This window comes from Balaenoptera musculus, chromosome 8 (assembly GCF_009873245.2).
Source record: "Balaenoptera musculus isolate JJ_BM4_2016_0621 chromosome 8, mBalMus1.pri.v3, whole genome shotgun sequence".
NCBI lineage: Eukaryota > Metazoa > Chordata > Mammalia > Artiodactyla > Balaenopteridae > Balaenoptera > Balaenoptera musculus.
The window spans coordinates 22,855,210-22,868,920 of NC_045792.1; the positions used below are offsets into that span (position 1 = coordinate 22,855,210).

General features: G+C 41.1%; 2 protein-coding genes across 8 annotated transcripts in view; both read right to left on the reverse strand.

Annotated features, from left to right (window-relative positions):
* ALG9 (ALG9 alpha-1,2-mannosyltransferase) overlaps positions 1-6,315 on the reverse strand; it is a 96,905-nt gene extending 90,590 nt beyond the window's left edge. For 3 of the 7 annotated variants that reach the window (XR_005020921.1, XM_036860763.1, XM_036860765.1), the window contains exons 1-3: positions 6,098-6,313; positions 5,047-5,185; positions 4,077-4,211 (exon numbers count right to left, since the gene is read on the reverse strand). Coding sequence is in view for 5 of the 7 variants with exons in the window: in XM_036860763.1 (XP_036716658.1) it covers positions 4,077-4,211; positions 5,047-5,185; positions 6,098-6,228 (405 nt within the window). In the remaining 2 variants the exon portion in view is untranslated. Of the gene's footprint in view, positions 1-4,076; positions 4,212-5,046; positions 5,186-5,469; positions 5,770-6,097 lie in introns of those variants that run through there. The other 4 variants (XM_036860769.1, XM_036860766.1, XM_036860768.1 and 1 more) reach the window with 4 other exon arrangements.
* Positions 6,316-8,926: 2,611 nt separating this feature from the next.
* On the reverse strand, positions 8,927-13,656 carry FDXACB1 (ferredoxin-fold anticodon binding domain containing 1). Its single transcript, XM_036862298.1, has 5 exons — positions 13,460-13,656; positions 13,069-13,225; positions 12,003-12,206; positions 11,683-11,841; positions 8,927-10,932 (listed from the first exon to the last, which is right to left on the reverse strand). Exons 1-5 carry the CDS (start codon positions 13,629-13,631, stop codon positions 9,750-9,752), a joined length of 1,875 nt encoding a protein of 624 aa, XP_036718193.1. The 5' UTR covers positions 13,632-13,656; the 3' UTR covers positions 8,927-9,749.
* Positions 13,657-13,711: the final 55 nt, after the last annotated feature.

The following is a 13,711-nucleotide window of genomic DNA, read 5'->3' on the forward strand; positions in this document are numbered from 1 at the left end:
GGTTGAGTACAAAAACACACTTAGAAAGTTAAAAATTAACACAAGTTAATATAAGAACTGTATTTGGGAACAGGACAGTGATGCTCCCATAGCAACTAATATTCAACATAGTAACTGGATGTCGGGTTAGTGCAAAAAGACACAAAAAAGAAATGAGATGTAAGGAATGGAATAGAAGAAACTAAACTCTACATGCACAGATGAAAGAGAATCCAGAGATTCACCTGACAAACCACTGACACTACTAAGGAAATTCAGTGAGATTTCGATCAAGATCAAAAAGCAAAAATCAACTGTGTTGACATAGTATGAGTGTGTTTCATGTTTGGTAATTGCAATCATTGTTGCTTTTGTTGTGGTCATCCATGTACAATGCTTGGTGTCAGTCTATTTGTCTCTTGTAAAAATAAAATACAGTGTGTGTGTGTGAAAAAAAAAAAAAAAAACTAAGGAGAATTAAAAAAAAAAAAATCAACTGTGTTCCTCACAATTGTGTTCCTCACCTGCAATGACCTCCTACAAAAATTACAGAAAATAAGATACCGTTCATAACAGTAACAAAAAGTATAAAGAATCTAGGCATTATCCTAGTCAAAGAATGGATAAGCCTAAAATGGATACATTGTTTAAATTTTATTAAAAGACGCAGAAAACCTAACTAAATGGATAAATACATCATTTTAGGGATGGAATGACTCAACACTCTAAAAATATTGATTCTCATATTAATACATAAATTCAATGCAACTCCAATCAATACCTACCAGAATTTGGGAGAGGGGCAAATTGATTCTAAAATGATTTTTTTTAATTAATTTATTTTATTTATTTATTTATTTTGGCTGCGTTGGGTCTTCGTTGCTGCGCGCAGGCTTTCTCTAGTTGCAGCGAGTGGAGGCTACCCTTCGCTGCGGTGCACGGGCTTCTCATTGCAGTAGCTTCATCTTGTTGTGGAGCACAGGCTCTAGGCGCGCAAGCTTCAGCAGTTGTGGCACATGGGCTCAGTAGTTGTGGCTCGCAAGCTCTAGAGTGCAGGCTCAGTAATTGTGTCGCACAGGCTTAGCTGCTCCGCGGCATGTGGGATCTTCCCGCACCAGGGCTCGAACCTGTGTCCCCTGCATTGGCAGGTGGATTCTTAACCACTGCGCTACTAGGCAAGTCCCTAAAATGATTTTTAAAATATAACTTTAAGGGCTTCCCTGGCAGTCCAGCGATTAAAAGACTCTGCGTTCCCAATGCAGGGGGACTGGGTTCAATCCCTGGTCAGGGAACTAGATCCCACATGCTGCAACTAAGAGTTCGCATGCCGCAACTAAAGATCCCACGGGCAGCAACTAAGACCCAGTGCAGCCAAATAAATAAATAAATACATAAATATTAAAAAAATTAAAAATAAAAAAGATTAAAAATAAAATACAATTTTTAAAATGGATACAGTGAGAAATTCATCAGCCAAATATTAACACATACTACAAAGTCATAATAATAGAAGCAATATGGTACTCTCTGACAAACTAACCAATGATACAGAATTAAAAAGGCCAGAAACATACATGGGAATGAGATGTATGATAGAGATGGTATTACAAATCAGAAGGAAAAGGATGAATTATTTAGCACATGGTGCTGGAAAATCCAGTTCACCATATAGGAAAAAATAAAGCTGGATCTTTCCACAATTTATAAAAAATAAAATTCAAATGGACTAAAGCCTTGTATGTGAAAGATAAAATAATAAAGTTACTAGGGAAAAATACATAAGAATATCTTTGTGACCTGTGGTGAAGGATTTCTTTTAGAAAGACCCAAAACCCACCAACCATAAGTGAAAAACTAGTTGGTTTGACTCTATCAAAATTAAAGATTTCTGTTCAACAAAGGACCACAGACAAAGTTAGTAGACAGGTGACAGCCTAAGAGAAAGGATTTCCAGTATCTAAAACCTACAAGGGGTTACTATTGAGAACTTCTACAAATCACAAGAGAAAACCAGAAAACCCAACTGAAAAACAAGCGAAGGATGTAAATAGGTAATTCACAGAAAAGGAAATATGAATGACCAATAAATATATGAAGAAATTCTCCACCTTACTAGTTGTCAGAGAAATGTAATTAAAATGAGAAGCATCTCATATACATGAGAAGGGCAAAAATTAGAAAGTCAGAAATACCAAGTGCTCAGATGTTAGGAAGCTGAAACCCCAAACATTGTTGCAGGGAGTACAAAGTTGAATAGCCATTCTCGAGAGCAATCTGGCAGTGCTCCATGAAATTAAGTAGCCCATGGATCTATGTACAGGATCCCACTCCTGAGTGTATAATTCAGAGAATTTCACACCTCAATCCACAGGGAGACAAAACAAAACTGTTCTTGTTTAGGGTAGCAAGTTGTAAAGGTAACCATCACTAGGGGTGCCAATTATTACCATATTGTCTCTCAGCAACAATCCACCCTTTTCTACTCTAATTATGATGATGGGGCTGGGACCCTATAAGCTACAACCCCCCCCCCTTGCCCTGTGGCTCCCACTGGCAGAACCTAAAAAGGAGGAAATTGGAAGAAAGAACAAGAGAACAGATATCTTCATTCCTGTTTTGCTTGCTGTTTGTATCACTGATGTAAGAGGTAGGATTCTGGGTTGAATATGCCAAATTTGAAGTGACAGTGGATATCCAAATGGAAATGAAAACCTTAAGCATTGCATATTGTTATTTCTCTACTAAGTCCCCCATCCAATATATCTTTCCTCTGAGACCACTTGGAGAGCCTGGACTTCCACCTCCCCCAAACCTAGCAGTAATGAGGTACCTCTACCCTGACCACTAGGGTGGTATCAGTGGAAGCCTAGTTGGGAACCTGGACTTCTAGCCCCAATTGGCAGTAACAAGGTGGAGAACCCTCTCCTTTTTCCAGCTGCAGTGGTATCAAAAGAAGCCAGCTAAAAGAGAAGCAGAATAGTGCAGAGGAAGCAGGCTGGGCCCATGAATAAGATCCAGAGTCTCATACTGTAATACCCAAAATGTCCAAGTTTCAACTAAAAATTACTTGTCAACCAGGAAGATCTCAAACTGAAGGAAAAAAGTCAATTAATAGATACCAAAACTGAGATGAGATATCAGAATTATCTGACAAAGTTTTAAAGGAGCCATTGTAAAAATGCTTCAATAAGCAATTAAGAACATGCTTGAAACAAATGAAAAAATAGAAAGTCTCAGTAAAGAAATAGAAGATAAAAAGAAAAACCAAACGGAAATTTTAGAACTGAAAAAAATACAATAACCAAAATAAAAGCTCAGTGGGTAGGCTCAACAGCAGAAGGAAGGAGACAGAGGAAAGCATCAATGAACTGGAAAAAAGACGACAGAAATTTTTCAATCTGAACACAGAGAAAACAGACTGGAAAAAAGTGAAGAGAGCTTCAGGGACCCATGGGACTGTAATAAAATATCTAACATTCACATCATTGGAGGCTCAGGAGAGGAGAAACAGGGCAGGACTGAAAAAGCACTAAAAAAAAATAACAGCTAAAATCTTCCCAAATTTGGGAAAAGACATAAAGATTTTTCTTTATGAAAAGATAAATCTTTTCTTCTTGAAAAGATTCAAGAAGCTGAGTAAACTCCAAACAGGATAAACCAAAGAAATCCATGCTAAGACACATCATAGTCAAATTTCTGAAAGGTAATCAGGTTAGGTCTCAGTTAACTCCTAATTATCCTTCAGTATTCTGTTTAAATTAAGCTCTCCCTAATATGCTAACCCATTGCACATTGTACATTTCCTCCATGACCCACTGCATTTATAATTACTTGTTCCATGTTCATCTTCTCCACTAAACTATAAATTCCATGAGGGCAGGGATTTGGTCATTGTTACACCCACAGCACTTAACAAAGTGTCTACCAAATAAAAGTTGCTCCATTAATATTTGTTGAATAATGAATGAATAAGTGATTCTTCTTTAAAAAAATCCCCTCCTAACTACGAATATATTTGGTCCTTATCACAAAACTGTTCCAGAGACTCACCCACCTCTTGATCAGTTGTGATTGCTTCCAGGTTGGCCTGCCCTTACCTTATTAGTTTGTAAAATTCTTGCATGAAATGCAGCTGGCCAGGCGTGAAGCAACAGGTAAGCATAGGAGCGAATGGCATAAGCTGGGGAATATTCCCAAGTCTGAAACCCCTTCCCATAGATGAGGTAGTGTGTCTGAAAGTACAAAACGGATGGATTCAGGGTTATACTGGCCAAAAATCCTTGTTAAGAGGATGCAGGCGAAGTTTCTAAGCAAAAGTATTAACGAGACAAAGGTACACAAAAATGCTGAAATTCTCAATAAGATTTGCAACTAATGGATAAGAATCAAAATGACCCAATACTGAAAAATATTAAGACATTATAAATCCTACAAGATTATTGTTTGGCCAACACTGAAAGCTTGAATTTTACCCTCTATTTATTTTTTTTAAAATACTCATTAACCAAAACAGGAAAACTCTAAATCTCGTATTTTCCTTAAACTACCTACCCTAAGCATTCCTTATTTTTTTATGCAAAATGTGATCAGAAAATTTCACCTCTGCATTTCCTATAACAGGGAGTCCAACAGACTTATAAAAGTATAAATCAAGAAACAGCAATATAAGCATAGTATGTAGCAACATTGTTTATTTTAGTAAACATCAGAAGAAAAAAACCAAAAAAGTTTAAAGAAAGTGGTTGCCTCTGGGGACAAGGATTTGGCCATGAGAAGTGGAACAGGGAGTTTCTGCTTTTCTTTTACATTTAATATTTTTAAACTACCTCAAAGTATTATTTTGACTTAAAAAAATTTTTAAGAAAATTACAAATTACACCTTTTTTGTATAACAGCAAATTCCTATATCCTTCAATAGTAGGTAAATCATCAGCTTAGAATACAGAAATGAAAATAAGGTTATTTTACTAATAGTCACACTTGTATATCATTTGTATCTCGATTTAATAACAAGGTTCCAAGCAGTGAAATCAAGAACAAAAAAAGAAAACTAAAGAAATCACCTACTGGTTCCCAGTAGTTGAATGTTTCATCACAGTCAGAGATGTTGCTCAGGAGAGCAGCACATAACCTTGCTGAGAGCAGACACTTGAAAGCAGTAGATCCTTCAGGTGCCCAGACTTGTCCTGCTTTGTTCCCAGATAACCTGCTCAGAAGCAAAAAAAGTGTGTGTCAGAAAGGACCTGCTAACTAGAAGGGCTAAAACTAGACAGAAAAGACAACAGGTCAAGAGACACCAAAGCACATGAGTTAGTCACCTAAAAGGGCGAACCATTAATTGTCCTGAGTAGAATAAATAAGGAACGAATTAAGACCTTAATCAACGTTAGTCATTACTTCCTGCTTTTAAGGTGTAAGCTAATTCATGCACTTTAGTTCTTTGCATCTATGACACTCCGCTTACCCCAAACCAACAAATCGCTCACTTACAGGCCACAAGCTCTTATTCGCCTTTTCTTTATTCTCCTAACAAGGTCATTACTTTCCATGGCTTTATTCATTTCCCCATCTGTTCAAATGCCCAGAGGCTAACTTGTGCAGTGGACATCACCTTTTCCAATTCCATATGCTGACAGCTCCCCAGCGCAGGCTTAACCTGCAGCCCCTCCGGCTTGAAAAGAGAGGTGTTTGCTGGTGTGCAAGGTGGTGGGGCCCACACAGAAGAGTAAAGGGTCGGGACTCTGCGGGGACTGAAGGAAGCTGGGAGAGACAGCCGGAAAAGGTACTCTCTGCTCTCGCCTACGTCCCCCACGGCGGCTCGGCCACACAGACACCGCGACGCCAGCCCACCCTGGGCCTGGGCCGGAAGCCGCACAGACCTGCAGGCTTTCTCCACTAGCAACACGGTACCTGAGCTGGGGGATCTAATCTAAGGTGGGTGAAGACCCAGCGTCCACCCGCCCTGGAAGAGCAGAAAGAGCAGGCTGAAGAGGCTGCGGGCCCTCCCGGCGGGAAGGCCGGGCCGGGCGCAGCACCGCACCGCCCGGGCGAGACCCTCCCCCCGCAGCCCCGCGCCGCCCGCCGCCCGGCCACGCCCCCGCCGCGCCCGCACACCTACTCGGGCCGGGGCTCTGCGCTGCCCGCCTCCCGGCTGCAGAGCAGTTCCCGCAGCTTGTCGGCGGCCGAGGCCGTGTCCCCGCCGCTGCCCCCGCTTCCCTTCAGGCGCTGCCGGGCTCCTCGGCTTGCCATGGCAAGAGTGGGAAAAGAGGTAGAACTCGGCGCCCTACGAAGGCGACGAGCGCGGAGACATAGCCTTTGGCTGGCAACGGTGTCCGCCGAAGGACAAAAGACTTCGACATGCGCAGACACGACTAAATTATAGTGCTCTGGGCTAATTGGGGCAAATCCCTGGGTAGAAAAGAAATGCGACCTGAGACTTTACTTTGGCCGTTGTAGCTATCCCTTCCACATACTTGTAACTCTAGGCATGCCTCCCTCCCTCTAACTCTCTCTGCCTTCACTTCTCAGCATTCTCCACTCTCCTACAAATACTGTCCTTCAGCATCCCTGTTTAAAAGAAAGCACAAATAGGGAGTAATTAATTCCACCCAGTACGCAGATATTCAGTTAAAAATCATAGCACAGCCGCCTACAAAAGAGGAAGTTCTTTAAAGATCACTGGCACCTTGTCCTTTATATTTTGGCAAGTGATAGGGACAGCCTGTAGCTAATTAACTGCTTCAGAGAAATGAAGCCATAATGGCAGAATACAGAATGAGGAGAAAAGTGAAAGACTGAAGAAACTCTGTGCAGCAAATTCAACCAGACGCCAGTCACTGCCATTGCTACTACAGCATTATGGTAAGCATTTAATATATTTTATCCTTTTAAAATATAATACAACAACCTTGTTTTATCAAAAAGGAGACTGAGGTCCAAGGTTGCATAGCTAGGAAGTGATGGAGCCATGTTCCAACCCAGGTCTTAGTACAAAATCCATGCTCTTCCAACCAGGAGATCAGGAGAAAGCTCTTGATTTCACACAGGCATTTCTGCATGGGCACTTTGATGATACCATGCCTGTGACTCTCAGAGGTCATTCATCTGTTCCTGACACTCTGCCTACTCCCCCAATCACTTCACCCTGTGAAGCTCTGTACCAGTAAGTAAAACAAGGTTATAGAGGGAGTGCTAAACTTGACAGGGTCCCAAGTTATGACTTCATACTGAAAATTCCTGAGTATTAACAATGGAGATTGGTCCTATTGCTCAATTCCCACATGGAATTACTAGTTGCCAAATTCAGACATCTCAGTGTAACTATATGTCATACAGCCACCTCCTTTTCATTTCACTCTAGTGCAGCCCCCTCCCCGACTCTACCCCAGTCTACTACAGTAGCATCCTTACAGGGATCTCCCATCTCAGATTGATCCGGTGCAATACTGTCCAATTAATTTTCAAAAACACTACAGCCCCAACCTACTTTTCTAATCTTATCTCCCACTACTTTCCTATACATATTTTATGTTCCAGCTAGCCTGTAAAGTACCCCAAATGCTCCCATATCTCTACCTCTGCTCATGTATGCCCTCTGCCTGGAATGCATGCCCTCCTTGCCTAACAATCCTTCCATCACAACCCTGCCCTTGTTTTAAGATCCAGCTCAAATGATACCTCATCCAAGTGATGCCAAACCAAAACTGGGTCTGCTCGCCTACACACAGAAAAGCCAATGTACTGACACCAGGTTGTGTTGAAGCAAAGTACAGTGTCTATTGCAGGAGAAGAGGCAGCTTATGCTCAAAAGACCTAAACTCCCTGAAGCTTTCAGGGAAGGTTTTTTAAAGGCAAGGTGAGGGAGAGAGTTGAGGTGTGCATGATCAGCTCATGGACATCCTTGATTGGTTGGTGATGAGGTAACAGGTTGGTATTTGAGGGGTCAACAGCATCAACCTCCTGCGGTCTTTGTGCTGGTGATCAGCATGCAATTAACTTCTTCCACCTGGTGGGGGTTTAGTATCAATAAAACATACAAGGATATGGCTCAGAATATTATCTATGGCCCTTGAGGAGGAACTAAAGGTACTTGCCTTTTTTTATGGCTAAACTATCATTATTTTGTCTTACATGACTGTTTTCCTTTGTTTCTGCATTTTCTCATTTCTCAGATTAAATCTGCTCTTTGGTGGACTTCCCTAGTGGTACAGTTGTTAAGACTCCGTGCTTCCATTGCAGGGGACACAGGTTTGATCCCTGGTCAGGGAATTAAGATCCCGCAGGCCGCGCGGCCAAAACAGAAAAACAAAACAAAAAACTACTCTTTAGAGTTCAGGGAAGGCCTAGGAGGCTAAAGCTTTTCTGCAAACAAGAGGCGGGAGACTCGGAGAGGGTGGGGGAATCTGTCCCCAGGAAGGCCCTGCAGGGTCTGCTTGGTTTCACATGTACCAGGCACTACTGGGGATGGAAGAAAGCTATAAATCACATTACCTGCCCTCGAGTAGCTTTAAGTCTATGTGGAGAGCTAAGCAATACATATGTCCATAAGAGATCCCTTGATTCTTCACTCCCCAAACTTACTCCCATGCCAGTTTTCCTATTCTGATTAAAAACACTTCTGTTCTCCCAGTTGCTTGGATCAAAAACCTAGGGATTCTGTTTGATTCCTCTATTTCTCTAACTCCAAAACATTCATGCATGCACATATATTTAAATCATCAGTAAGTCCTTCTAATTATTACCCAGTCCAAACACTTTTTACCACCCTGGTCCAGGTCACCATCATATCTTGGTTGCATTATTATAATAACCTCCTAATTTGTTTCTTTGCTTCAATTCTTGCCTTTCCACATGCTCTTCTCCAAATGCAAGAATAAATAGACAACATATTAAATCAACTATACTTCAATTAAAAAAAAATTTTTTTTAAGAAATTAATAAATTATTTCCGTCACAGAGTTTACAATATAGCTCCAATCGGTGGAACCTAACCATTAATTAACAGGAACATACATTAATGCACATTATAGCACCCCATTCTGCAGAGTCCTGGGCTGAGCCAATCTCCCAATGTCCCTCAGAGATGCTTACAACAGGAAGTCCCAAAATCTAGGGGGGAAAAGTGTAGAGTTAATCACAGTTCAGAGATTACTGTTGAAAAAACTATGGAAGGAGAAGTAAAGTAACAGAAAGTGGCAGAAAGAACAGGGGCTTTAGAGTCAGGCAGACCCAGGTGTGAACTCTAAGTGTGACACTTACTTAGTTCCATGACTTTAACAGCAGTCAACCACAGAATAAACATGATGATGATACCAATAATACAGAGCACTTGCAACTTACCCAAGGTAATAAATGCTGGTCTGTCTGACTCTAAAAACTACTCTCAACTGATTTAGAGAGATGATATGATAAGAGTTAAGGAAAGAGGAATTGACAATTCGGAAAATATATTTATAAGTATATTTGATGAGACACTCAAATTCTACTGCTTCAGCATTACAGCATCTAGTGTATAAGATGCTGTTTTGTTTGTTTTCCTAGTCATTACTCATGAACAAAATATTGCACAACTCCAAAGGTCACCACTCACATTATAGTCTGTAAATTTTAAGTGATCGAGTCACAGGTATCTTTAAAGTCAACCATCAGTAGCTATAGTCACAAAGTAAAAGATTAAAAAAAAAAAAAAGTCCAGAAAGAACTACTGGTTACCAATTGGTCTTTTTCATCCACACCCATGAGGATCACTATGTAGAGATGAATTTACTAAACTACCGAGGTGTCACATGTAGTCGTTGTTGAATCTCCTTCCTTAGCTGGGACTGCATTGATGCTACCTGCTGCTGGGTGAGGGCCTTGTCACAGGTCTGGTAGGTCAATCTATAGCAGAGGCTGACCTGTTCCGTCTTTGGATGCTGAAAACGACTAAGGAATTGTATGGATATGACAGTGTCCTGCGACACTGCTCGGGCCACAGTGTGAAACTCTACTTCATCAAATCTTTTCTTTGTATCTAACCAAAAACTAATATCATGCACATAGTATGGAGGATATAGGGAATAGCTTTTAAAGGGTTCTATTTTCCCAAGGGCAAAATTCTTCAGGAAACGTTTATCAAAGGTCCACAACATCCTCCAATCAGAGATACCCCAGACAAGCATGGCTAATAGGTCCAAGTTCATAGACACACACACAAAACACTGGTCTTTGTGTATGATGCTTGTAGCAGATGTGGTAACAGACCCAATAATCAAATCCTTAACACAATCTGGGCCAAAATTTTGAGACTTCACAATAATAATATAATCTTCCCCACGTGGTTGAAAGACAAATTCCACTGAACTGCCCAGCTTAGAGCCCTTGAGCAATGTCTGGGTCAGAAGGCTATCTAGAACGCCCTTCAGATGATCCAGTAGTGACTGAAGACAGCCATCCTTCAGATTTTTATTAAATCCAAGGATAAACAAAGTCTCATGAAATGCTGGCATTGTGAAAGGTGAGATGCGGCACTTCTGAAAGACAGGTCCACTGAGGATGTACAGAGAACCTGGGAGGAAGTCTGGTGCTTGGATTAGAGCCTGAACATGAACTAGAAGAGAAGGTCTAAGGCAGACCTTGGCCTGGCCATACATTCCTTCCTGAGCTTCTTCCTTACTGTCTCTTCTAGGGTTCTTGGGAAGGCTGAGTTCTGAAAATGACACTAGAAAGTCCTCCATGTCTTGTGTTGTCCCACCAGCCAGGGACTCAACATTTGAGTTATCTTCACGGAGACTAATCCAAAAGGCAGATGATAGGATGTCACAGTGGCAGGAAGTGAGAACACTGGTGTCTCCCTGTGGCAGCAAAGGGGAAGAACACTTCAGCCTTTTTAGAGGGAAAGCTTTCCCCAATTCAGCAATGAGTTTCTCATTTATGGTTTTGATAGGATGATATGAAGGTGCCTCTAGGAAACCCCTGTTTAAACACAAACAAAAATAACTTTTTAAACTTAAAATTATTAATAATTATAACGTAGCTAGAATTAAAAGCACAAATAGCTGTATAGAAAAGAATTATCCTTAAGTTGATCTGGAAAGGAAACAAAGAAATCATCTACCATAAAGAGAGATATCGTGTGTTTCAGAACTCTCACAGCCTACAATATAACAGAAAATATGACAATTTAAAAAAAAATTTTAATAGAGTATAGTTGATTTAAAATGTTGTATTAGTTTCAGGTGTACAGCAAAGTGAATCAGTTATACATATATATATATCCATTCTTTTTTAGATTCTTTTCCCATATAGACCATTGCAGAGTATTGAGTAGAGTTCCTTGTGCTATACAGTAGGTCCTTATTAGTTATCTATTTTATATATAGTAGGGTGTATATGTCAACCCCAATCTCCCAATTTATCACCCCACCTTATCCCCTGGTAACCATAAGTTTGTTTTCTACATCTGTAACTCTATTTCTGTTTTGTAAATAAGTTCATTTGCACCCTTTTTTTCTGATTCCACATATAAGTGATATCATATGATATTTGCAGAAAATATGACAATTTTTAATTCTAAAGAGGCTTGTGCAGGCCAGACTGACAAGTATTCACAGCATGACATCATTAACAATTAATGTGGCATCCATTCAATGTATGGTTGCCTGATTATCAAGCCAATCAGGATACAACTAGAGATAGAAGTGATTTCTGGTAAAATCAGGTTACCTGTTCAGCTTTCCTACAAGTACTTCTGGTTCTAGAAAAGAAAACCACTGGTCACCCAGTTTGATCCTGGAAATTCTTGGTTGCAAACCTTCATAGGGTAAGCTCCGGGTAAAGATATGGTTCAAAGCACCTTCTACATGAAAGGACTTATCTTGACTCCTGGCAAAATAGACAGCAATTATTAAGTCTGTCATTATTAAACAAAGCAAGTATTTCTAGAGACTGAATCAAGAAATAGACAAGGAAAAAGTTTGTCTCTGAGAATTTTTTTATCATTAGTGAGAGAGATGGAAAAGGCTTAGAACTCTGTTATTACTTACCTATATCCAGTGCACTTGTACCCCGGCACAGCCTCACAGCTGAAGGGATGCACATCACTTAAAATAAATCCCCCCAGAGCTGCCATAGCAACCACTTGCCAACTGTTGTGCCATTCTCTCATGGGCTTATCAGCAGGAGTCCCACCTTGTCCTCTACACAATGCCACATGGACTTCTCCTTCCTCTGCAAGAACATCTGCACAGCTAACGAGGGTAGGGAAACACCAGCCGTTTATCAGAAACAAGTAGAAGTTACCATAGGAGTTAGCTGTATATATATGGTTTGGCTGTGAAATAATTAAAATCCAATCATATCTATTTGCAAAGGTCTATTAGACTTCAAACATGCAAAAATAGTAGCTGGAAGTAAACAAGAATTTAAATTCAATGTTCAACTCATAACTGATACTAGTGGCTGACCACAGAGTTATCCAGTGTTGTTTTTGTATTGTTCATCTATATCTCATTGAAAAGTCAATGTCTGTAAAGTTCTTATATGTGATTCAACGATCAGGCTGTTCTTCCCCACTTAGAAAGTTGTTCTTTTCACTCCCCTCCTGCCTGTTAACTTAAAGTACTGCCTCTGTGAAAAGTTTCATGACAACTATGAGCCAAAGAGACCTCCATTAGTATCATGTGTTATGGTATAATAGTATAAAGCACGGTTTTGCGTTCACAATAATTTTATGAGGTAGTTACTGTTAATATCTTCAGTTTATGGATGAGGAAGCAAAAGCAAGTAAGGATCAAGTAAACTTAATCACAAAAATCACAAAACTATTAAGTGGTGGGTGGGAATTTGAATGCAGGCAGTCTGGCTCCTTAATTAGACTATACTACCATCATTTTGCATTATCAAAAATAGATGATCCTCCCTTTGCCAGCCCGACAGTACATTATTAGTACTTTTATTTAGCATTTAGGGTTAAATGTCTGCCTTTCCAACTAGAGTGTGGGTTCCTTTGGAGCATTATACTCTCTTATACGCCATATTTCCCAGACTAACATGTTTGAGTGCAGTAACTATGTAATGTACATCTTAAACATTTCACTTGTGAGTGCTCACCTCTGGAAAAACTTGGCAAGCAGTTCCCTGTTCTTAGCTACTCCAGCTTTGCGTCCACAGTGCGGAAAGTTAAAATAAATTCGATCAAACTCTCTGTCTTGCAGTTCAAAGGCATCTACCAGCTGGGTGCAGTCCACACCAAAGCGTACCTCGGTATCTGGAACGAAATACAGACAGAAGGATGTCTTAAGACCTGGAACGAGAGAAAACCCCTCCCTAACTTGAACCGTGCAAAACAACCCAGGTCTAGGCACACAGCAGGCTCTCTGTAAATGTCCATGTAAAGACCAAGAGCAACCTCCAGATTCCTTGAATCCCCGCGTGCCCACCCTTTCCACTTTGGGCGGTGCCACAGCTGGGCGGGGCTTCACGGAGGGGTGGGCCTCGCTACCTCGCTCGCGCAAGCGCTGCAGATTCTCCCGGGCCAGCGGATCCCGGGCCAAGTCGGCCGGGCGGTGGAGGCAGGTGGCAGTTATACTGGTGCTCGGATCCAGGTTCTCACTCAGAGCGGCAGCGAAGGAGAAATTCCCCTCCCCAACCAACAGGAGGCGCCGAGGGGCCATGGCCTCGACGTGCTCCCAGCTCGCGTTCTCGGAGGCGCTCCTTTTTTACGTCACTTCCTTCGCCGGTTTCTAGCGGCCCC

What these genes read in the sequence shown, in the direction of transcription:
- FDXACB1 (XM_036862298.1), bottom strand. Translation starts at nt 13,631, where the DNA reads ATGGCCCCTCGGCGCCTCCTGTTGGTTGGGGAGGGGAATTTCTCCTTC. An exon ending in CTTGCCAAGTTTTTCCAGAG is followed by an intron (nt 12,207 to 13,068) that starts GTGAGCACTCAC and finishes TACCCTCGTTAG; the next exon opens with CTGTGCAGATGTTCTTGCAG. An exon ending in CTTGTAGGAAAGCTGAACAG is followed by an intron (nt 10,933 to 11,682) that starts GTAACCTGATTT and finishes GTGTTTAAACAG; the next exon opens with GGGTTTCCTAGAGGCACCTT.